The following is a 21871-nucleotide window of genomic DNA, read 5'->3' as shown; positions in this document are numbered from 1 at the left end:
ACTGTTGGGTAGGGCGTGCAAGTTATGCATTTCACTACTGTACATGTGACAAAATAAACTTGAACTTGATAGGCACTGTCTGTATGTGGACAGATTGCTATCAAACCTGAAAAAAGTGAATGAACAGAATATAATTACATTTTGTTCCCCACACAACTATGTCCATCTGTACACATCCAGACATCCACAATCAAAACCCAGTAACCATTTATTTCAAAATAAATTCTGATCTTGTTGTGGTTCAAGATTGCAATTTGTTAATACTATGGGTCCCTTTAGTGGCAATGAATATACCAGTAGTTCAAATACATTACGCGTTGTCATAACGTTAATGATTGTGATGCTTTTTGCCTTATCTTCTGTGAACATTATGGTTAGATTCCATTGTGATTCAATGTACCATGTTTGTGGTTCACAATAGTAACCCAAATCTGACCAGAATCTATCCCACAATAGATAGTGTATGTATATATATCATCTTGATCTGATATGTGGTCAAATACAGAGATCTACGAGATTAAATATGCTATTTGGATGTTCTTTTAAACAACTATTCATTCTGAGACACAGGCCGTTCTCTGAATTCAGAATTCACGCCTTAAAGAAAAGACAAATATTTTTTTATGAAGGTGAACACCATCATCAGAAACATTTTATTTTCCATTTCCTAAGTAGGTCGAGATGAAACACTAACAACAATAAAAAACATGAATGAGTCAGCAATATTGTCACCCTGGTAACGTACGTAAATAGGTTGGTTTTAGGCCAGTGTTCTGTGTCTCACCACTTCCTGTCTAGCCTACTGAGTAAAAGTTCTTACAAGGGAAGTTTACACTTCAGTTTCACTTGTTGTCTACTGTATGATTTTTACTTACTCACTTAGGCCTTAAATATAACATTATAATGATAAAAGTCATTATTATTCAGTACTATTCCAAGGCATTTCTACATTGTAGAAGACAACACAAATCAACACAGTCCTTATTGCTAACAAGGTACATCTATAACGTAAAATAATATACAAAAATTACTTTTTCAAGGCGCTCACATCAATGCAAACTATTTATATCTACAGTAATAAACTGTTAATGAATTAGCCTGGTCATTTGAACAGGCAAAGTGCTAAACGGCCCAGCCAGGCCACCGTCACAGGCCCTAGCAGTATTGGTAACACTTTACTCAAAGTCTGTAGATATAATTCTTTATAAGTTGTTATGAACATGTATGAACCTTTATAATGTGTTATTATAAGGATTATTATAAACCTGGCCATTCGAGCCCTGAATGCTGATTGGCTGAAAACCACGGGTATGACACAAAATTACTTGTTTACTGTTCTAATTATCTTAGTAACCAGTTTATAATAGCAATAAGGCACCTCAGGGGTTTGTGGTATATGGCCAATGTACCATGGCTAAGAGTGCTACGTTATGCCTAAGAACAGCTCTTAGCCATGGTATTGGCCATATACCACATCCCCTCGAGCCTTATTGCTTAATTATATTATGTCATGTTTCTCAACTGACTCAAAATGGCTGCTATTTACTCAGGATCAATAGGAAACTACAATACACCATGTTAAGGGGGTCTTATATGCTTAAGTTATGACAAGTCTTATAATGCGCCATAATGCATTTTAATTACAGTCTTTAAGTAAGTGCTACCGCAGTGATGTCTACAGTGGCGTCCCGACATCCTCGGTGGAGTCTGCCTTCATATCAAAGACCAGACCGTTCCTATACATCAGCATGGTGACTTCACAGTCAATCTCTCTTTGGCTTGGATCGGCGGTTTCTAGACTTAACACCTGGCCCCTAAAATTAGAGGTCAGTGGGTCACTGATTCCATCTGGTGTGCTGGAGTCTCCAAGGCTCTTCTCGTTCGAGTCTTCACACACCTCCAGGAGAGGGGCTTCCTCAGGGTCGGGATCTTTGCTGCTCTTGTCATGTAGCTGCAGCTCATGCACCTCTTCCTTAATCTCATACATGTCCTGTTGAGACCAAGTGATTCCAATTCAAGACCAAATCCTGACTTGAGATGCCCCGAGTTCACTAGAACTCTGGCTGCACAGGTTCGAAGGGACTCGAACAGTCTGGCAAATGTCTCAATGATAACAGTATCAATATATGACTTGGACAAAGGTTCAAGTTAGTTACGCTTTCCAAGTATAACGCACCAGTTAGGCATTATTTAAACTGTTACGTAAGAAAGTTTACCTCATTCACATTCGTTTCTATACCAGCTGTTAAATACATTTTGGGGTGCAATATTGTTTGTTGAATGCATGGAAAGTTTGTGGCGACTGAGTGCAGAAGGCAGTTTCTCCTCAGATTGTGCTTTGCTTGCTCAGCAGGTGCTTTCCTCCCACCAATTCACATAGACATAAGCACAACTATGGTCGTAATCACTAACCCTACCTTTTATGGTGACAGTTTGACAGGGCTCGAGTCATTGCACTACTTTTTGCATCATTCGTGGCTATAGCATTACTCTATAATTTTAGATTTTATGTAAAAGAACAAAGCATGTAATGTGATAAGTGTCTACTTTAAATTCTGTTTTGTATCAATAATGTGATGCATGTATTCTGACACTAGCAGTCCAAACTTTTTTATATTTATGGAAAATGTGGAGTTCTGCACAGAAAAGTCAGAACACAATCCTAAATATGTAAATTGTTAATTGGATCCTACCTGAGTACTCGCTCGATAGTTCTTGGACTCTGCGACCATAGGACGTGGTATTGGTGGGAAGATCTTGCTTTTATGTCTGAGAATTAGAATAAAGGTTAAGATGCTGTTTAGTATGATGTGTGAAATCTTGTTGATGTTTTTATAAAATGAACAATATTCATCCCGGATAGACCAGGTTTTCTTGCTAGTCCTGAAGATGTGTTGTAAAAATATATATATCAGCTCACCTCTTGATGATAAATAAGCATATTGTTATTAATATTGCAATTAAAACAATTATGCCAGCTTTCATCCAACCTTATTGGAGAAGATAAAGAAGATAATTTTATTATTTTCTGTTGGTGAGTTGTTAGTGTTAAGCATCTTGAGTCTGTATGAACACATAATCCAAGCAGCATCCACATGTCAATCATTTGAATAGTAAAAATCGCGACTGGAAAAAAATAAAATAATCATAACATGTATGTATGTACTCTCAATTTCAAAATAGTTAGAACGTTTTGATTGTTCTCTGGTCTAGTACTTTCCTGATTCATACCAGTAATGGACTTGGGTTGAAGCTTTGCCAAGATCTGTAGAGATATATTTGGTCCTGAGCCTGCAGCTGTTGCTCCAGCAAGACAGATATTGTATACGGACCCAGCTGTCAGGTTTTGAATAAGGTACTCTGTTTTTGATGCTGAAATGTTGTGACACTCTGATAAGAGACAGAAATGTGATATTAATATTCATAAGTCAAAAGTCTGGACAAACCTACTCATTCAAGGGTTTTTCTTTATGTTTTACTATTTTCTACATTGTAGAATAATAGTGAAGACATCAACTATGAAATAACACATATGGAATCATGTAGTAACCAACAAAAAAGTGTTAAACAAATCAAAATATATTTTATATTTAAGATTATTCAAAGGAGCCACCCTTTGCCTTGATGACAGCTTTGCACACTCTTGGCATTCTCTCAATCAGCTTCATGAGGTAGTCAGCTCAAATGCATTTCAATTAACAGGTGTGCCTTGTTAAAAGTTAATTTGTGTCACGGCCGTCGAAAGAAGTGCAGCGTGGTGAGCGTATGTTCTCTTTTATTTTAATGTCGCCAACAAAACAAGAAACAAAATAAATGACCGTGAAGCTTCTGAGGGCTATAGTGCCACTAACAAAGTCAACCTCCCACAAAGACAGGTGGGAAAAAGGGCTACCTAAGTATGGTTCTCAATCAGAGACAACGATAGACAGCTGTCCCTGTTTGAGAACCCTACCCGGCCAAAAGATAGAAATACAAATAATAGAACTAAAGAACATAGAATACCCACCCCAAATCACACCCTGACCAAACCAAATAGAGACATAAAAAGGCTCTCTAAGGTCAGGGCGTGACAGTATGTGGAATTTCTTTCCTTCTTAATGCGTTTGAGCCAATCAGTTGTGTTTTGACAAGGTAAGGGTGGTATACAGAAGATAGCCCTATTTGGTAAAAGACCAAGTCCATATTATGGCAAGAATTGCTCAAATAAGCAAAGAGAAATGACAGTCCATCATTACTTTGAGACATGAAGGTCAGTCAATCTGGAAAATGTCAAGAACTTTGAACGTTTCTTCAAGTGAAGTCACAAAAACCAACAAGCGCTATTATGAAACTGTCTCTCATGAGGAAGAGCCAGAGTTACCTCTGCTGCAGTGGATAAATTCAGTAGAGTTAACTGCACCTCAGATTGCAGCCCAAAAAAATGCTTCACAGAGTTCAAGTAGCAGACACATCTCAACATCAACTGTTCAGAGGAGACTGCGTGAATCAGGCCTTCATGGTTGAATTGTTGCAAAGAAACCACTATTAAAGGACACCAATAATAAGAAGAGACTTGTTTGGGCCAAGGAACATGAGCCATGGACATTAGATCAGTGGAAATCTGTCCTTTGGTCTGATGAGTCCAAATTTGAGATTTTTGGTTCAAACTGCCGTGTCTTTGTGAGACGCAGAGTAGGTGAACGGATGATCTCCGCATGTGTAGTTCCCACCGTGAAACATAGAGGAGGAGGTGTGATGGTATGGGGGTGCTTTGCTGGTGACACTGTCAGTGATGTATTTAGAATTCAAGGCACACTTAACCAGCATGGCTACCACAGCAGTCTGCAGCGATACGCCATCCCATCTGATTTGCACTTAGTGGGACTATCATTTATTTTTCAACAGGACAATGACCCAACATACCTCCAGGCTGTGTAAGAGCTGGAATTTGACGAATCTAAAATACAACATATATTTTAATTTGTTTAAAACTTTTTTGTTTACTACATGATTCCATGTGTGTTATTTCATAGTTTTGATGTCCTCACTATTATTCTACAATTTAAAAAATAAAGAGAACCTTGAATGAGTAGATGTGTCCAAACTTTTGACTGGTGCTGTAAATAGTATTATAATTAATTCATTACACAATTACACATGTTCACCACAGAGCATTAACTCATCTAGTTAGGAGGATAACTTTACTTTTTATTTCAATCGCCCCATCATTTTGGCTTCTTGTGTAGCAGACTTCGTAGTGTGTAAGGAAGCCTTGCTGGTCTTGCACAGGAATAGGTTTCCAATGCAGCTTTGCAGAGTTGGTTATTACATTAACAGTGAAATTCTCAGGTGCCTTACTAGGTGCTGAAAAAATATATTCCTGTTAAATACTGTATACAGTATTTTGTAGTAAAGAACTACATCATCTAGCATTGCTGTGACAGTCAGATTTTTTATATGAGCTTTGCTTACCACCCTCTTTTTTATACATGAGACGCATTTCTGTTGTTTGTGGCTTTCCATCAGTTTGTTTGTGAACGAGGTAAAAGTAACGTACATAGTCGTCCATCTCTAAAAATCAAAACCAGACATTATCTTCAGTTCAAGAGATATACTGTACCAACTGTATATCTTGGTATATCACAGTAAGACGAACACAGACATTTCTTATTCATAAAAAATATATACTTTTCGTGAAGTTCCCCCTTACTTTGTCTGATAGATTTGAGTGTTTCCTCCACTGTTCCATTCATAATCTTTGATATATTCACTTTGGCTGGTTGTGTTTCTCCGTCTGTTAGCTTGTACCATTCCAGACAGGAATTTTTAAGGCGAGGGGTATAATTGCGTGGGATGAGTTTGTCATCAGGCCAAGCTAATTGGAAATGAAATAACAAAATGTTGATTTAAGTGTAGAAATAAATTAAGCAAAAGCACAAACGCGCACACAAACGAGCACACAAACGAGCACACACACACACACACAAACGCACACACATACTTACACTTCCTGGGATATGTAAGATGTTTTGCTGGGACAAGGATATGAGTCTGCGATGACTTTCCCACCTTATTAAAGGACAAAATGTAACCACTGACAGCAGAGTAAGTCACATAAACACTGAACTCCGTGGTAGTGATATTGGTGTGGTTCTTTCGCTTTAGTTGGCAAGGCCAAATATGGAGAGAGAGGTTATATTTCACCTGTCCCACAGAGACTGGATAAGGTGGTGTCTGGAAGACACAGGGGTACAAATTAAGTTATGCAACTGTTTAAAACACAAATTGAGCCTAATCGTAATCAGCAGATTCTAGAATGTTGATTAATTTTCAACGCTGTGTAACATTCTGTAACTTACACCCCAAGTCAGCTTGAGTAGTCGGGTACCATTGTTAAAATCCTCCACTGTCCACTTAACCTCTGTGGGATTTTGGATTTCTGCAACAAAATTACAGTTACAACCAGAATTGGTAAGCCAGGAAAATGTCTCTATCTTGGGGCAGAGTCAGTCAATTCAAAATTCAGACAATTTTTCAATTAAATGAAATTGAAATTAATGAATGAAATTCATGAATTGAAGAACTGGACATTATTTCCAATCATCATCTACTGCAGTAGGCCTATATATGTAAGAACAGAATTGACTGATTTCAAATAGTATTGCCCTTAAACCTGATGAGTTGGACTGTAGGCGGCTGCAAAGAGTGTTACATTAAAATATCAATTTCTCACCAGTGGGAACGTCCAATATTGGAGTCCAGTCGCTCCACAGGGAACATTTGACATGCTTGGACTTTTGTCTGACCTGCAGTTGGTACATGTATTGGTTCTGGAGATTTTCCAGAGTGACCATGGCTGTACAGACAAACACAGGTTTACAGTCTCACTCTAGTGATAGTTTTGCACTGTTTGAACACTCAGGCTGAATTTTATTCAGACCCAAACGAACATTACAATGAGGTGTTGTCGCTCTACTGCATTTGGGATATGCCAGAAAGGGCTGCTTATTTCTCAAAAGAGCTTAAAGTGAAACTGAAAGTAGCTCACCTTGTTTGACTTGTGTTTCAGATGTGTTCTAGAACAACAGAGAACATTTTTAATTAATTAAGGCAAAATACTAATCATCAGAAAATAAGAAAACAATGAATGGAAGCATTGTTGCAAGGAAAAGAAGAGGTCTCACCCATATCCCGGAGGTTTTCTCTAATCTTCTGAACTTGACCTCTAATACAACATCTTCCGGCATGTGATTTTTCACTTCTATGACAAAAGTGTCCTTTCAGAATTGTTTGCATTTTTTTACGACTACATTTTTATTTGACTTCTAGCCTATTCTCTCTGGTGTTACTTGAAATGTAACACATCATACCATCTGATATCTTATAAACTCTTGAATCTTGGAAAATGTTCACTTTGAGCACGGCCTTTATTACCTTCCTTGTTAACCCAGCTGAGGGTAAGATTACTTGAGGATCTTGACATAGACATATTTTGGGGTGCTTCATACTTAACTGCAGGGAAATAACAAAACGTTATACCTTAACAAGGATTACAATATGACTCTTGGGATTAAAATCATACCATGGTTATTCATGTGAAGTCCTTTGTGGATTCTTAATAATAATAATACTTTTTACTTGGCAGATGCCTTTCAGGACACTCAATGACATCTTACATTAAAAGTAGGCCTACATAGAATCTAGTGCAGTACATCAAATCATAAAATCAAGTGCATCAATCAATAGTGCAATTTAAAAGGACCAGACGAAACAGGACAGATCACATAGGGCTACTGGAAAGACATGGGGGGTAGGAAAGTCAATCAGGCACCAAAGGCTATCTGGAAGACATGTTTTGAGTTTTTTTTAATGTTTTGACTGTGTCTGCATTTTGTATTACTTAGCCTGTTTTTTACATAGAAAAACAGAATCTCGTGAATAAAAAAAGTTTTTTTTACCACTTTCATTAAGTCGAACAGAGGTACTGTGTGACTGGCAGCTCCAGTTGCCTATATAAGCAACCACCCATAGATCCACGGGCACTTTTTCGAGCACTTTATCGTCATTCACAAAGATATAGCTCTGCTGATTTTTGCCCAATGATTTTTTATTTTCAGCAGAATTGGAGCGCCTGAAAACATTAAGGATGACAGCAACATTTGGTACACACACACTAAACAGATATATAAAATCAATTAAATGTATTAATAAAGCCCTTTTTACATCAGCCGATTTCACAAAGTGTTATACAGAAACCCAGCCTAAAACCCTAAACAGCAAGCAATGCAGATGTAGAAGCACGGTAGCTAGGAAAAACTCCCTAGAATGGCAGGAACCTAGGAAGAAACCAGGCTCTGAGGGGTGGCCAGTCCTCTTCTGGCTGTACTGGGTGGAGATTATAACAGTACATGGCCAAGATGTTCAAACATTCATAGATGACCAGCAGGGTCAAATAATAATATATGCATTTCAGAAACAGAAAAGGAATAATAGTTTATTGATTGGGGATCTACTACAGTTTATTGTGCCTTGTGCTTGAGGATTAACTGTCTTCACACTGTCAGCCTAGCTTTATCTACCAGTCCACATAACGTGCACACACACTCACATTTCACAACACTTGTTGTTATAGTTACTTTATGCTAAGTCAGAGGTCTCTCACATACAGTGCAATCGGGAAGTATTCAGACCCCTAGACTTTTTCTACATGTTGTTACGCTACAGCCTTATTCTAAAATTGATTAAATTGTTATTTTTCATCAATCTACGCACAACACCCCATAATGACAAAGCAAAAACAGGTTTTTAGAAATGTATAAATAAAAAACTAAAATATCACAGTTGGATCACCTTTGGCAGCGATTACAGCATCAAATCTTCTTGGGTATGATGCTATAAGCTTGGCACACCTGTATTTAGGGAGTTCCTCCCATTCTTCACTGCAGATACTCTCAAGCTCTGTCAGGTTGGATGGAGAGTGTTGCTTCACAGCTATGTTCAGGTATCTCCAGAGATGTTCAAGTACGGGCTCTGGCTGGGCCACTCAAAGACATTCAGAAACTTGTCCCAAAGCCACTCCTACGTTGTCTTAGCTGTATGCTTAGGGTTGTTGTCCTGTTGGAAGGTGAACCTTCACCCCAGTCTGAGGTCCTGAGCAGGTTTTCATCAAGGATCTCTCTGTACTTTGCTCCCTTCATCTTTTCCTCGATCCTAACTAGTTTCCCAGTCCCTGCCGCTGAAAAACATCCACACAGCATGATGCTGCCACCACCATGCGTCCCCTCCAGATGTGATGCTTGGCATACAGGCCAAATAGTTCAATCTTGGTTTCATCACACCAGAAAATCTTGTTTCTCATGGTCTGAGAGTCCTTTAGGTCCCTTTTGGCAAACTCCAAGTGAGCAGTCATGTGCCTTTTACTGAGAAGTGGCTTCCGCCTGGCCACTCTACCATAAAGGCCTGATTAGTAGAGTGCTGCAGAGTTGTCCTTCTGGAAGGTTTTCCCATCTCCACAGAGGAACTCTGGAGCTCTGTCCGATTGATCATTGGGTTCTTGGTCAACTCCCTGACTAAGACCCTTCTCCCCAATTGTTCAGTTTGGCCGGGCGGCCAGCTCTAGGAAGAGTCTTGGTGGTTCCAAACTTCTTCCATTTAAGAATGATGGAGGCCACTGTATTCTTGGGGACCTTCAATGCTGCAGACATTTTTTGGTACCCTTCCCCAGACCTGTGCGTCGACAAAATCCTACATGGAGAATTCCTTCGACCTCATGGCTTGGTTTTTGCTCTGACATGCACTATCAATTGTGGGACCTTTATATAGACAGGTGTGTGCCTTTCCAAATCATGTCTAATCAATTGAATTTACCATAGGTGGACTCCAAGTTGTAGAAACATCTCAAGGATGATCAATGAAAACAGGATGCACCTGAGCTCAATTTCGAGTCTCATAGCAAAGGGTCTGAATACTTATATAAATAAGGTATTTCTGTTTTTTATTTTTTATCAATTTGCTAATATTAAAAAAAAAACATTTTTCACTTTGTCATCATAGGATATTGTGTGTAGATTGGTGAGGACAAAAATGATTTAATACATTTTAGAATAAGGCTGTAATGTAACAAAATGTGGAAAAAGTCAAGGGGTCTGAATACTTTCCGAATGCACTGTAATAGCAAACTGGATCCTGCCAGGTTCATGGAGGCATACAAATAACACTCTGAGTTTGAGGTCTCTGTCTGTGTAACTTATGGAAAGTGCACAAACATGCATAGCTAGTTAACTTACTTGTAAAAAAGCTCATAGGTGGCATTTTGCATAGGCCCAGACTTCGTCCATTCACATGTATAGGTGGTATCTTTTTCAGTTTTCTTGTAGCATTCAGGACGAGAAAGACATTTACTAGTTGTCCCTTTATTAAGAAATGTAAAAAGAGTGTTTAAATGAAGAGAAAAATTATATGAGTTGCTGTCCTTTTCAGTAGTATGTATTCAACTTATTTTCTCTCTCCAGAGAGTGTCGAGTTAAACTGAATATCCCCTCCGTAATTATTGGGACAGTGAAGCATGTTTTGTTATTTTTGGGTCTGTATTTCAGCACTTTATATTTGAAATTATACAATGACTGAGGTTAAAGTGCAGATTGTCAGCTTTAATTTGAGGGTATTTTGATCGATATCGTGTGAACCGTTTAGAAATTACAGAACTTTTTGTACATAGACCCCCAATAGAAATTAATGGTAAATAATGTTTCATTTTGGAGTCACTTTTTCTTGTAAATAAGAATAGAATATGTTGCTAAACACTTCTACACTTCTACCATGATTACAGATAGTCCTGAATGAATCGTGAGTAATGATGAGTGAGAACGTTAAACGCACAAATATCATACCTCCCAAAATGCTAACCTCCCGTTATTGAAATGGTGAGATATGATATTTGTGCGTCTGTAATTTTCTCACTCCTCATTATTTATGATTCATTCAGGACTATCCGTAATCATGGTAAAATCCACATTAATGTAGAAGTGTTTAGAAACATATTCTATTCTTATTTACAATAAAAGTGACTCCAAAATGACACAATACATTATTTACCATTCATTTCTATTGGGCACCAAATTATCTGAAACACAACCAAAACAAACAGCAAATGCATCCAACAGGTTTGTAGAGTCACAGACTATGTACAAAAAGTTCTGTAATTTCTTAACGGTTCCCACGATATGGATGAAAATACCCTCAAATTAAAGCTTACTGTCTGTACTTTAACCTCAGTCATTGTTTGATTTCAAATCCAAACTTTTGACGTAAAGACACAAAAGAAGAAAAAATGCTTCAGTCCCAATAAGTATGGAGGGCACTGTATATTATGAGTGGAATATGCTATTAATTATTATATCATATTAGATGTTACTTTGCATAAGCATCCCCAAATGAGTATTTCAAAAATTTGACAGAAATATAATTGTAACTATCAGTGTGAAATAAATTCTACACATATTTCATCTGTAGTTCTGTACAGATCATTTACAGTAGCAGCGCTGTCACAAGCTAACCAAAAGCTTCCGCATTGTCACACCTTGATCACAGTAAATGCGTCTTAGCGTTCTCTTATGGTTTTGGCAGTATGACAAGGGTATCACTACAGAGATAAGCTGAACAGAACTGATGCTGAGCCAAGAGCCACTGAAAGCCGCTGAGTAGAGAGAAATATAATCGTACCTTGAGCTATTACCATTACCATTGCAAGAACCAGAAACCCTGGCAGGAACCAGTGTTCCTTTGCCTCCATCACCTCAACAACCCCTTGAGGGAGTTAGTGTGTAAAGTGTCCAAACAGGTGGTTATCCAGGGTTGATCCGTCTGCGTATAGCCAAGGAGACTTGGGTTTGCTGGACTGTTAACACTGTTCCATGCAGACGTCCTCAAACCTGTTTCAGTTACTCTTCTTGTAAATGAAACTGTGGGGAGAGAAATGTCAGCATACTCTCGTTCTTTCTCAGGTTAAAAGGCAGAGCAAGCGGCCTCTCAACCACAATGTTGGGGGAGGGGACTGTTCTGACTGTTGGGGGATTAAGGTGCCACATTGACGTATTGTTACAGAGAGGATGTTGGCCACTGCGATCTGGGGTGACTGAAAATAACATACCTTCCCACACAAAAGCATCATCTATTTTCACACGGCTCCTGAAACAACCAACTCAGGCTTTGATGGACACTTTCATATCGAAAGCATCACTCATCACAGAGGTTTAGAAGCATTTCTTTACAATGGTTTGCTCAACCAATCTGAATGAAGCCACTTTGTGAGGTCTTTCTGGGAATCAGCTGAAGGTGAGGTCAATTTTGAGGCTAAAGATTGAAACTTATCCTCTCTTACATCCTCAAATTGGATTCCCATTTTCAGTTTCCCTGAAATTAATGCATTTCTTTACCATTGCCTCAATTTAAAGAACTTTACATTAATAAATTCAGCATATTTCACAAACTTTAGTAAATGTCATTACTAACAGGCTGAAATAACGTAATGTCAGACAGGTTGAACTCTAGGTGAAATAACGTCATTACTTGAAATGTAGTTGACGTCAATATAGACAACTTGAAATAACATACAAACATAATGTACTCTAACACATTTACAAGCCATGGTTCTCAAAGTTTAGAGAACCACAGTGTATCAAAGACACAGCAACATCCAACAATCACATTACACTGACTTTACATCCATTCAAGAATCAACCCCGCTGGCCCTGAATAAGTAGAAGGATGGGAATGAAACTCTGTAACATCTTACATTTATGTGAATTGTCTTTTTTTATTGTGTTGGCTAAAGCATTGTACAGCAAATAAAATGCAAAAAATAACTAATAAGTAATACTTCTGGTGAGGAGCACCATAGCTGACAATAGACCTGGAGTGGAGTTCCTCTTTAAGGGCAATTTGCGTATGGAAATATAACACACATTTAATATCAGGTGGAATAGGTACATTTGAGGTATGACGTGATTAAAACTTCTTAGGGATCGGTGTGCCGTCAACGGGCCAGTTGTAAATCATGCAGCGCCTTGTGTCACGATCGCAGATTTTAGAGAAACAACAAATGTCGGTACATATAAGTGTCTTATATCGGCTGAAAGCTTAAATTCTTGTTAATGTAACTGCACTGTCCAATTTACAGTAGCTATTACTGTTGAAAAAATGCCATGCTACTGTTTGAGGAGAGCTCCTAACAACAAAACACTTTTGTCACCGCGATAGGTTTGATAAATTCACCTCTGAAGATGAAATGTGAACTTACATTCTTAAATCTTACTCTGATTTATCATCCAAAGGGTCCCAGTGTCGTTTTGTTAGATAAAATCCTTTTTCATATCCTAAAAAGGTCCATATAGCATGCACGATCTATTTTGTATTTCCACTTGTTCAATTTGCAAAGAAAGGAATCTGTGAAAATCCAACCCTAAACATTGTTTCAACCAGTCAAATCACGTTCGTATTTATTCCTCAGAGATTCTAGAACGTAACCAGACTTCACTATATCATTAGGGGTGTAGTATATTTTATAGGACACCAAATTTGGTCAGAGAGCGACGCCTTCATGGCACGCCGATGCCACGGGCGTTCTTCACTTGATCGACTCTAACTTTGTCAAATAAGCACCAGTCGGGGTCAAACAAAGCTAGCTAGATAGCCAATGAGCTGGGCTTTACGGGAGTATCCAGTATCCGGTAAAACCCTGTATCTGTCGCATAATGTAGCTGCTAACCTTGTGTGACAGCATGCCTTTTCCTTTTGGACAAAAATTACAAGAATATAGAGAGTTATGAAGTTTTGAAAACTGGTTGTTTTGCAAATGTTGAACTCATAATATGGCTACTAATACTGGAAAGCTAAATCAAAGTCCAAGTATACAGATTTGATGATATTCTTGCAGAAAAATTTGATATGAATGCTAATGTCTCCTTGCCCAAATGTACCTGGGGGACTTCACACTAAATGTCATGTAGTTCGCTCATATTTCAAGTTATCCGTTTGAAACTTTGTACATACACTGCTGCTATCTTGTGGACACCATCGGAATTAGAACCAGAGTGATGGCTAGAAGTGGGACCTTTCTGTTGGATTTCAAAGATGGTAGTAGAAAAATAAGTGTTTTTTTTCTTTGTATTTTCTTCTACCAGATCTATTGTGTTATATTCTCCTACATTCAACTCACATTTCCACACACTTCAAAGTATTTCCTTTCAAATGGTACCATATACTTGCTTCAGGGCCTGAGCTACAGGCAGTTAGATATGGGTATGTCATTTTAGGCGAAAAAAAATAAAAAAATGGCGCTATCCCTAATTAACACTTTTTTGGTTACTACATGATTCCATAAGTGTTATTTCATAGTTGATGTCTTCACTATTCTTCTACAATGTAGAACATAGTAAAAATAAAGAAAAACCCTAGAATTAGTAGGTGTGTCCAAACTTTTGACTGGTACACACACATACACACAGGGAGTACCAGTACCAAATCAATGTGCAGCGCAGGACGTTGGTGGCACCTTAATTGGGGAGGGTGGGCTCGTGGTAATGGCTGGAGCGGAATTTATGGAATGGTAGCAAATACATAAAACTAATGGTTTCCATGTGTTTGATGCCATTCCAGGAGCTTCATTCCAGCCATTATTATGAGCCGTCCTCCCCTGAGCAGTTTCCACTGATGTGCAGCGGTACGAGGTATTTAAGGTAAATACACTACAGTTCAAAAAATTGGGGTCACTTACAAATTTCCTTGTTTTTGAAAGAAAAGCAACATTTCTTGGCCATTTAAAATAACATCAAATTGATCAGAAATACATTGTAGACATTGTTAATGTTGTAAATTACTATTGTAGCTGGAAATTTATGATTTTTATGGATTATCTACATAGGCATACAGAGGCCCATTATTAGCAACCATCACTTCTGTGTTCCAATGGCACGTTGTGTTAGCTAATCCAAGTTTATAATTTAAAAGGCTAATTGATCATTAGAAAACCCTTTTGCAATTATGTTAGCACAGCTGAAAACTGTTGTGCTGATTAAAGAAGCAATAAAACTGGCCTTTAGACTAGTTGAGTATCTGGAGCATCAACATTTGTGGGTTCGATTACAGGCTCAAAATGTCAAAGAATCCGGCGTCGGTCTAGCAATGGAGTCATAAACCGCATGGGGGCGTTGCGATTCCCCTGTGTTGTGGACATCGCCATTGAAATGCATGACATCCGGCTAATGGATATTGTGAACGAGGCTTTAGGGGGTAAATTAATCGTACACTCAACATGTATACATATTTTATTTGACTTTTCTCTCCCAACATTTTCTCCAGGGCCGATTGATTACCTCGATCAACACTCTCACCATTGCCCTCGCCAAGTTATGGGAGTGACCACTGTTCCAACAGCGCTGTCGCTTCTCAGTTCTTCACTGGTGCGCTTTGGACTACACACTTGACGCGCGCCTTTTCAGAAACGGATTATCTTTGCTGAGTTTGCTTTCCTTGACATGTTGTGTTGACAGTGTTGAGACTAGTTAGCGAAGATGTGCTGAAGCCACCGGTAAACGATAACTTGTTGACAGTTATTTTTAGTTCCCGCACGATGAAAGACAAACGGACCGCGAAATCACCAGTGGTGCACGGTGACAAGTGAAGTGCAAACAGCAGTCAACAGAGGTCCCTTTTGGAAGGAATCGTAGAACGATGAAGTCGAGGAGAGACAAACTGAAAATCCCCTCCCTTACTTTGGAGTAAGTTGTATGTTTTTATATAGTGTATAATTTATGCATAAATTATCTACATAACTGAATAATTAAATGTTGTCGGGGAACCAGGGGAAATCACTTGAATAGTTACTTAAGTTACTTTCGAAAGACGTCTTATGTGCTTTATACGAAAAGACAACAGGTTACAGTTGTGTGCCAATGTATTTCTCAACTCTACCAGTTGCAACCAGTTTGTGGAACGCAGTATGGAACCCGCAGAATGGAACCTACAGACCCAATAGTGTGTATCGAAACACACTGCATCTTGTAGACTACAGAAGTTTTGAACTTGCACTTGATTGTGTGATTATTGTGGTGTAGAACTCGCAACATTAATTAATTGTTCTGTCTGTGATCTATATAAGCAATAAGGCCCGAGGAGGTGTGGGATATGGCCAATATACCACGGCTAAAGGCTGTTCTTAAGCACGATGCAACACGGAGTGCCTGGACAGCCCTTAGCCGTGGTATATTGGCCATATATCACAAACTAATATAAACTGGTTACCAACGTAATTAGAGCAGTGTACCTGCTGACAAAACGTGTCATAAGTGTCGTAATATGGTCATAACACTGTCATAACATATGTTGCATTATTTTATGGCTGGTTATCACACCCACATAGGAGTGTCAAAACTCATATTTATTCAAATGTGTTTTTTCCCTGCCAAGAAGTTTCCTTTCATTTGAAAGTGTGTTTCTTAAACCCTTTGTTGTTGTTGTTATAATGAATTCTTTACAGTAATGTTTTTTCATCATTTTTAATCACTTGTAGAAAATACACTTCATGACACTGTCGAATCCAGGCTGTATCACAACCGGCCGTGATTGGGAGTCCCATAGGGCGGCGCACAATTGGCCCAGCGTCGTCCGGGTTTGGCCGGTATAGGCCGTCATTGTAAATAAGAATTTGTTCTTCATTGACTTGCCTGGTTAAATAAAGGTTAAATAAAAAAATAAAAAATAAACATACAGTCGTGGCCAAAAGTTTTGAGAATGACACAAATATTAATTTTCTCAAAGTCTGTTGCCTCAGTTTGTATTATGGCAATTTGCATATACTCCAGAATGTTATGAAGAGTGATCAGATGAATTGCAAAGTCCCTCTTTGCCATGTAAATGAACTGAATCCCCCAAAAACATTTCCACTGCATTTCAGCCCTGCCACAAATTGACCAGCTGACATCATGTCAGTGATTCTCTCGTTAACACAGGTGTGTGTTGACGAGGACAAGGCTGGAGATCCCTCTGTCATGCTGATTTGAGTTCGAATAACAGACTGGAAGCTTCAAAAGGAGGGTGGTACTTGGAATCAATGTTCTTCCTCTGTCAATCACGGTTACCTGCAAGGAAACACGTGCCGTCATCATTGCTTTGCACAAAAAGGGCTTCACAGGCAAGGATATTGCTGCCAGTACGATTGCACCTAAATCAACCATTTATCAGATCATCAAGAACTTCAAGGAGAGCGGTTCAATTGTTGTGAAGAAGGCTTCAGGGTGCCCAAGAAAGTCCAGCAAGCGCCAGGACCGTCTCCTAAAGTTGATTCAGCTGCGGGATCGGGGCACCACCAGTACAGAGCTTGCTCAGGAATGGCAGCAGGCAGGTGTGAGTGCATCTGCACGCACAGTGAGGCAAAGACTTTTGGAGGATGGCCTGGTGTCAAGAAGGGCAGCAAAGAAGCCACTTCTCTCCAGGAAAAACATCAGGGACAGACTGATATTCTGTAAAAGGTACAGGGATTGGACTGCTGAGGACTGGGGTAATGTCATTTTCTCTGATGAATCCCGTTTCTGATTGTTTGGGGCATCCGGAAAAAAGCTTGTCCGGAGAAGACAAGGTGAGCGCTACCATCAGTCCTGTGTCATGCCAACAGTAAAGCATCCTGAGACCATTCATGTGTGGGGTTGCTTCTCAGCCAAGGGAGTGGGCTCACTCACAATTTTGCTTAAGAACACAGCCATGAATAAAGAATGGTACCAACCCATCCTCCGAGAGCAACTTCTCCCAACCATCCAGGAACAGTTTGGTGACAAACAATGCCTTTTTCAGCATAATGGAGCACCTTGCCATAAGGCAAAAGTGATAACTAAGTGGCTCGGGGAACAGAACATCGATATTTTGGGTCCATGGCCAGGAAACACCCCAGACCTTAATCCCATTGAGAACTTGTGGTCAATCCTCAAGAGGCGGGTGAACAAACAAAAACCCACAAATTCTGACAAACTCCAAGCATTGATTATGCAAGAATGGGCTGCCATCAGTCAGGATGTGGCCCAGAAGTTAATTGACAGCATGCCAGGGCGGATTGCAGAGGTCTTGAAAAAGAAGGGTCAACACTGCAGATATTGACTCTTTGCATCAACTTCATGTAATTGTCAATAAAAGCCTTTGACACTTATGAAATGCGTGTAATTATACTTCAGTTTTCCATAGTAACATCTGACAAAAATATCTAAAGACACTTTGTGGAAATTAATATTTGTGTCATTCTCAAAACTTTTGGCCACGACTGTAGGCTATGTTGTAATGGAATGTTTTACCTTGTGTGGTAGGGTTTTGGGGTTTTGACACCATTATGGTGTCATAATCAGACATAAAATAACTACAGTGCTAGGTTTTGTGGGTTTTGACACTCTTATGTAGGTGTCATAGCCAACCATAAAATAGCACAATGTATGTCACAACAGGTTTAAATATGTGTCATGACAGTATTATGACCATATTATGACAGGTTAAGACAAGTTGTCAACTGATATGACATATTATGACATGGTTATGACCTTGTCATAACATGTTATGACGCTAGGTGTCAAGTAAAGTGTTACCGAAATGGAATCAATTATCAGATCATAAACTGAGAATTTAAGGGATACTTCTCACTTTGTTGGGGGGATGGGCATAGGCTAGATTGAGGGATACTTCTCACTGTTGTTTGTTTCAATGCAAAAATAGGCAAGCTACATTAGATCACAAGCTACATTAGATTACATTAGATCTTTTTCAAAGATACTTTAGCACACAGATTATTTGCCCTCTTCTGAATTATTGTTAAAATGGTTTCAGATGTCACATAGCTTTGATTCATTATGACCAAAATCCCAATTCACATCGCTCACTCCCAACTCATTTTGAAAATATGCACCAATTTTTCAACCGCTTTACTGTGATTCCTACCTCCCTCAAAGCATTAGCATTGCTGTAGTTCTTTTCTTTCCACCCACTCCTTCCTGAGCCAATGTAACCAGGGCTGCTGCCTGCCTTCTGCCCACTAGACGTTGATCTAAAAAGCGTACCTTCGGAGCTTCTTCTCCAAAACTTATCTGACTCTCGCATGGATCACAAGCTCAGCACATGGTATTGACCCCCAGTTTTGTGGGGGCAGCACGATGAGCATTATAACCGCACTGCAGAGCCCCTTTTCTAAACGAGCACATTGTTCACAGAACGCTTCACACCAAGTTATTTCCACAAAATTAAACAAAAACATGGGAGCTCTCAAGTTTGAATGTGTGATGCAGCAAATTCAGCACCCCCAAATATCTACAGTTGAAGTTGGAAGTTTACATACACCTTAGCCAAATACATTTAAACTCAGTTTTTCACAATTCCTGACATTAAATCCTAGTAACAATTTCCTGTCTTAGGTCAGTTAGGATCCCCACTTTATTTTAAGAATGTGAAATGTCAGAATAATAGTAGAGAGTGTCACGGCCGCCAAAGGAAGTGGACCAAGGTGCAGCGTGGTGAGCGTACATATTCCTTTTTATTTGAAATGACACCAACAAAAACAATAAACCATACAAAAATGACCGTGAAGCTTAAGGGCTATAGTGCCACAAACAAAGACAACTACCCACAACGGAAGGAGGGAAAAAGGGCTACCTAAGTATGGTTCCCAATCAGAGACAACGATAGACAGCTGTACCTGATTGAGAACCATACCCGGCCAAAACATAGAAACACAAAATCATAGAAAACAAAACATAGAATGCCCACCCCAAATCACACCCTGACCAAACCAAATAGAGACATAAAATGGCTCTCTAAGGTCAGGACGTGACAGAGAAAATTATTTATTTCAGCATTTATTTATTTCATCACATTCCCAGTGGGTCAGAAGTTTACATACACTCAATTAGTGTTTGGTACCATTGCCTTTAAATTGTTTAACTTGGGTCAAACGTTTCGGTTAGCCTTCCCCAAGCTTCCCACAATAAGTTCGGTGAATTTTGGCCAATTCCTCCTGACCGAGCTGGTGTAACTGAGTCAGGTTTGTAGGCCTCCTTGCTTGCACACACGTTTTCAGTTCTGCTCACAAATGTTCTTGAGGATTGAGGTCAGGGCTTTGTGATGGCCACTCCAATACCTTCTTTGTTGTCCTTAAGGCAATTTGCCACAACTTTGGAAGTATGCTTGGAGTCATTGTCCATTTGGAAGACCCATTTACGACCAAGCTTTAACTTCCTGACTGATGACTTGAGATTTTGCTTCAATATATCCACATAATTTTTCTTCCTCATGATGCCATCTATTTTGTGAAGTGCACCAGTCCCTCCTGCAGCAAAGCACCCCCACAACATGATACTGCCACCCCCGTGTTTCACAGTTGGGATGGTGTTCTTTGGCTTGCAAGCCTCCCCCTTTTTCCTCCAAACATAATGATGGTCATTATGTCCAAACAGTTCTATTTTTGTTTAATCAGACCAGAGGACATTTCTCCAAAAAGTACGATCTTTGTCCCCATGTGCAGTTGCAAACCGTAGTCTGGCTTTTTTATGGCGGTTTTAGAGCAGTGGCTTCAACCTTGCTGAGCGGCCTTTCAGGTTATGTCGATATAGGACTCGTTTCACTGTGGATATAGATACTTTTTTACTGGTTTCCTCCAGCATCTTCACAAGGTCCTTTGCTGTTGGTTTGGGATTGATTTGCACTTTTCTCACTAAGGTACGTTCAACTCTAGGAGACAGAACGCGTCTCCTTCCTGAGCGGTATGACGGCTGCGTGGTCCCATGGTGTTTATCCTTGCGTACTATTGTTTGTACAGATGAACATGGTACCTTCAGGCGTTTGGAAATTGCTCCCAAGGATGAACCAGACTTGTGGAGGTCTACAATTTTTTTCTGAGGTCTTGGCTGATTTCTTTTCATTTTCCCATTATGTCAAGCAAAGAGGCACTGAGTTTGAAGGTCCAAGATGGCGTAGCAGTCAGACGTCTTTGTCTTTGTCCTGTCGTGTCCCTTGTATATATCTTTTTACATATTTTTCTTCGCATATCTTTTAAAAATATTTTCCTCAAATTCAACTTCTAAATACTCTCCTGCAACCCGCCTCACCCAATGTGGCGTGGATCTGTTTTTTCCCCTAATGTATTTCTATTTACTTCGGATCTGGAATCCCTCAACTGAAGCTTGCCAGCTAACTACCTACCAGCTATCAGTTAGCAAACCACTGCTAGCGGTCATCAGCTAACCTTTAGCTCTGAAAGCTCTCGCCAGTTCGTACAACGTGACTCAAACCAGAGCATAACGGACCTATTTTTGTCTCTCCATATCCCCGGATTCCTACCGCAAACTCTGAACATTTTCATCTGGATCTTCGCAACTAGCTAACCTCAATCCCGGGTGACTACTCCTGACTAGCGTTTCCATCCCGGAGCAAGCACCAATTAGCCTGAAGTTAGCCCGGCTAGGGCTCCTGTGCTACCACCGAAGCCCACTCCTGGGCTACAATATCCGGACCCCTTCTACTGCCGGTACGGGGCACGGAACCCCGCTGATCCTCTACGACTGGAATACCGACATAATCTGCCTGAGGATTCCAACAAGTCCCTCAGGTGCGACGTCCGCTGAAGGCCCATTCTGCTAACCGCGGCCTGCTAGCTACCTAGAGCTACTTGGAACCCTACTAATCCACGACTGGTCTATCGACGTCACCGCACGAAGAGGCAAAAACAGACTTACCTCCATCGCGACGTCCCCCAAAGGCCCTTCTGCTAACTTGCTAGCTCCGGTCTGCTAACTGCTAACTTGCTAGCCCCGGTCTGCTAACTGCTTGCTTGCTAACCTGGTCTGCTAACTGCTAGCTTGCTAGCCCCAGT

General features: G+C 39.8%; 2 protein-coding genes across 2 annotated transcripts in view; one reads left to right on the top strand and one right to left on the bottom strand.

Moving 5' to 3' along the window:
- Positions 1-616: 616 nt before the first annotated feature.
- LOC139539591 (interleukin-6 receptor subunit beta-like) lies at positions 617-11966 on the bottom strand. The gene is made up of 16 exons (XM_071342669.1): positions 11701-11966; positions 10266-10389; positions 7938-8110; positions 7414-7491; positions 7164-7240; positions 7028-7055; positions 6713-6835; positions 6339-6418; positions 5985-6213; positions 5690-5854; positions 5452-5550; positions 5185-5343; positions 3232-3390; positions 2921-2990; positions 2694-2769; positions 617-1990 (listed from the first exon to the last, which is right to left on the bottom strand). The coding sequence occupies exons 1-16, from the start codon at positions 11768-11770 to the stop codon at positions 1676-1678; spliced, it is 2025 nt and encodes a 674-aa protein (XP_071198770.1). The 5' UTR covers positions 11771-11966; the 3' UTR covers positions 617-1675.
- A 3318-nt stretch (positions 11967-15284) lies between these two features.
- Positions 15285-21871, top strand: part of LOC139540476 (microtubule-associated serine/threonine-protein kinase 3-like) — a 57776-nt gene continuing 51189 nt past the window's right edge. The window contains exon 1 of the mRNA XM_071344327.1: positions 15285-15755. Coding sequence (XP_071200428.1) covers positions 15709-15755 — 47 coding nt within the window. The 5' untranslated portion in view covers positions 15285-15708. The remainder of the gene's footprint in view (positions 15756-21871) is intronic.

The sequence above is a fragment of the Salvelinus alpinus genome, chromosome 15, assembly GCF_045679555.1.
Source record: "Salvelinus alpinus chromosome 15, SLU_Salpinus.1, whole genome shotgun sequence".
Classification (NCBI taxonomy): Eukaryota; Metazoa; Chordata; class Actinopteri; order Salmoniformes; family Salmonidae; genus Salvelinus; species Salvelinus alpinus.
This window is presented reverse-complemented; position numbering and strand designations above follow the sequence as displayed.

Coding starts and splice junctions, on each gene's coding strand:
- LOC139539591 (XM_071342669.1), bottom strand. CDS start 11,770: ATGGAGGCAAAGGAACACTGGTTCCTGCCAGGGTTTCTGGTTCTTGCA. Junction 6,214..6,338: donor TACTCAAGCTGACTTGGGGT/GTAAGTTACAGA, acceptor TGTGTCTTCCAG/ACACCACCTTATCCAGTCTC. Junction 5,344..5,451: donor CATGTATAAAAAAGAGGGTG/GTAAGCAAAGCT, acceptor ATATTTTTTCAG/CACCTAGTAAGGCACCTGAG.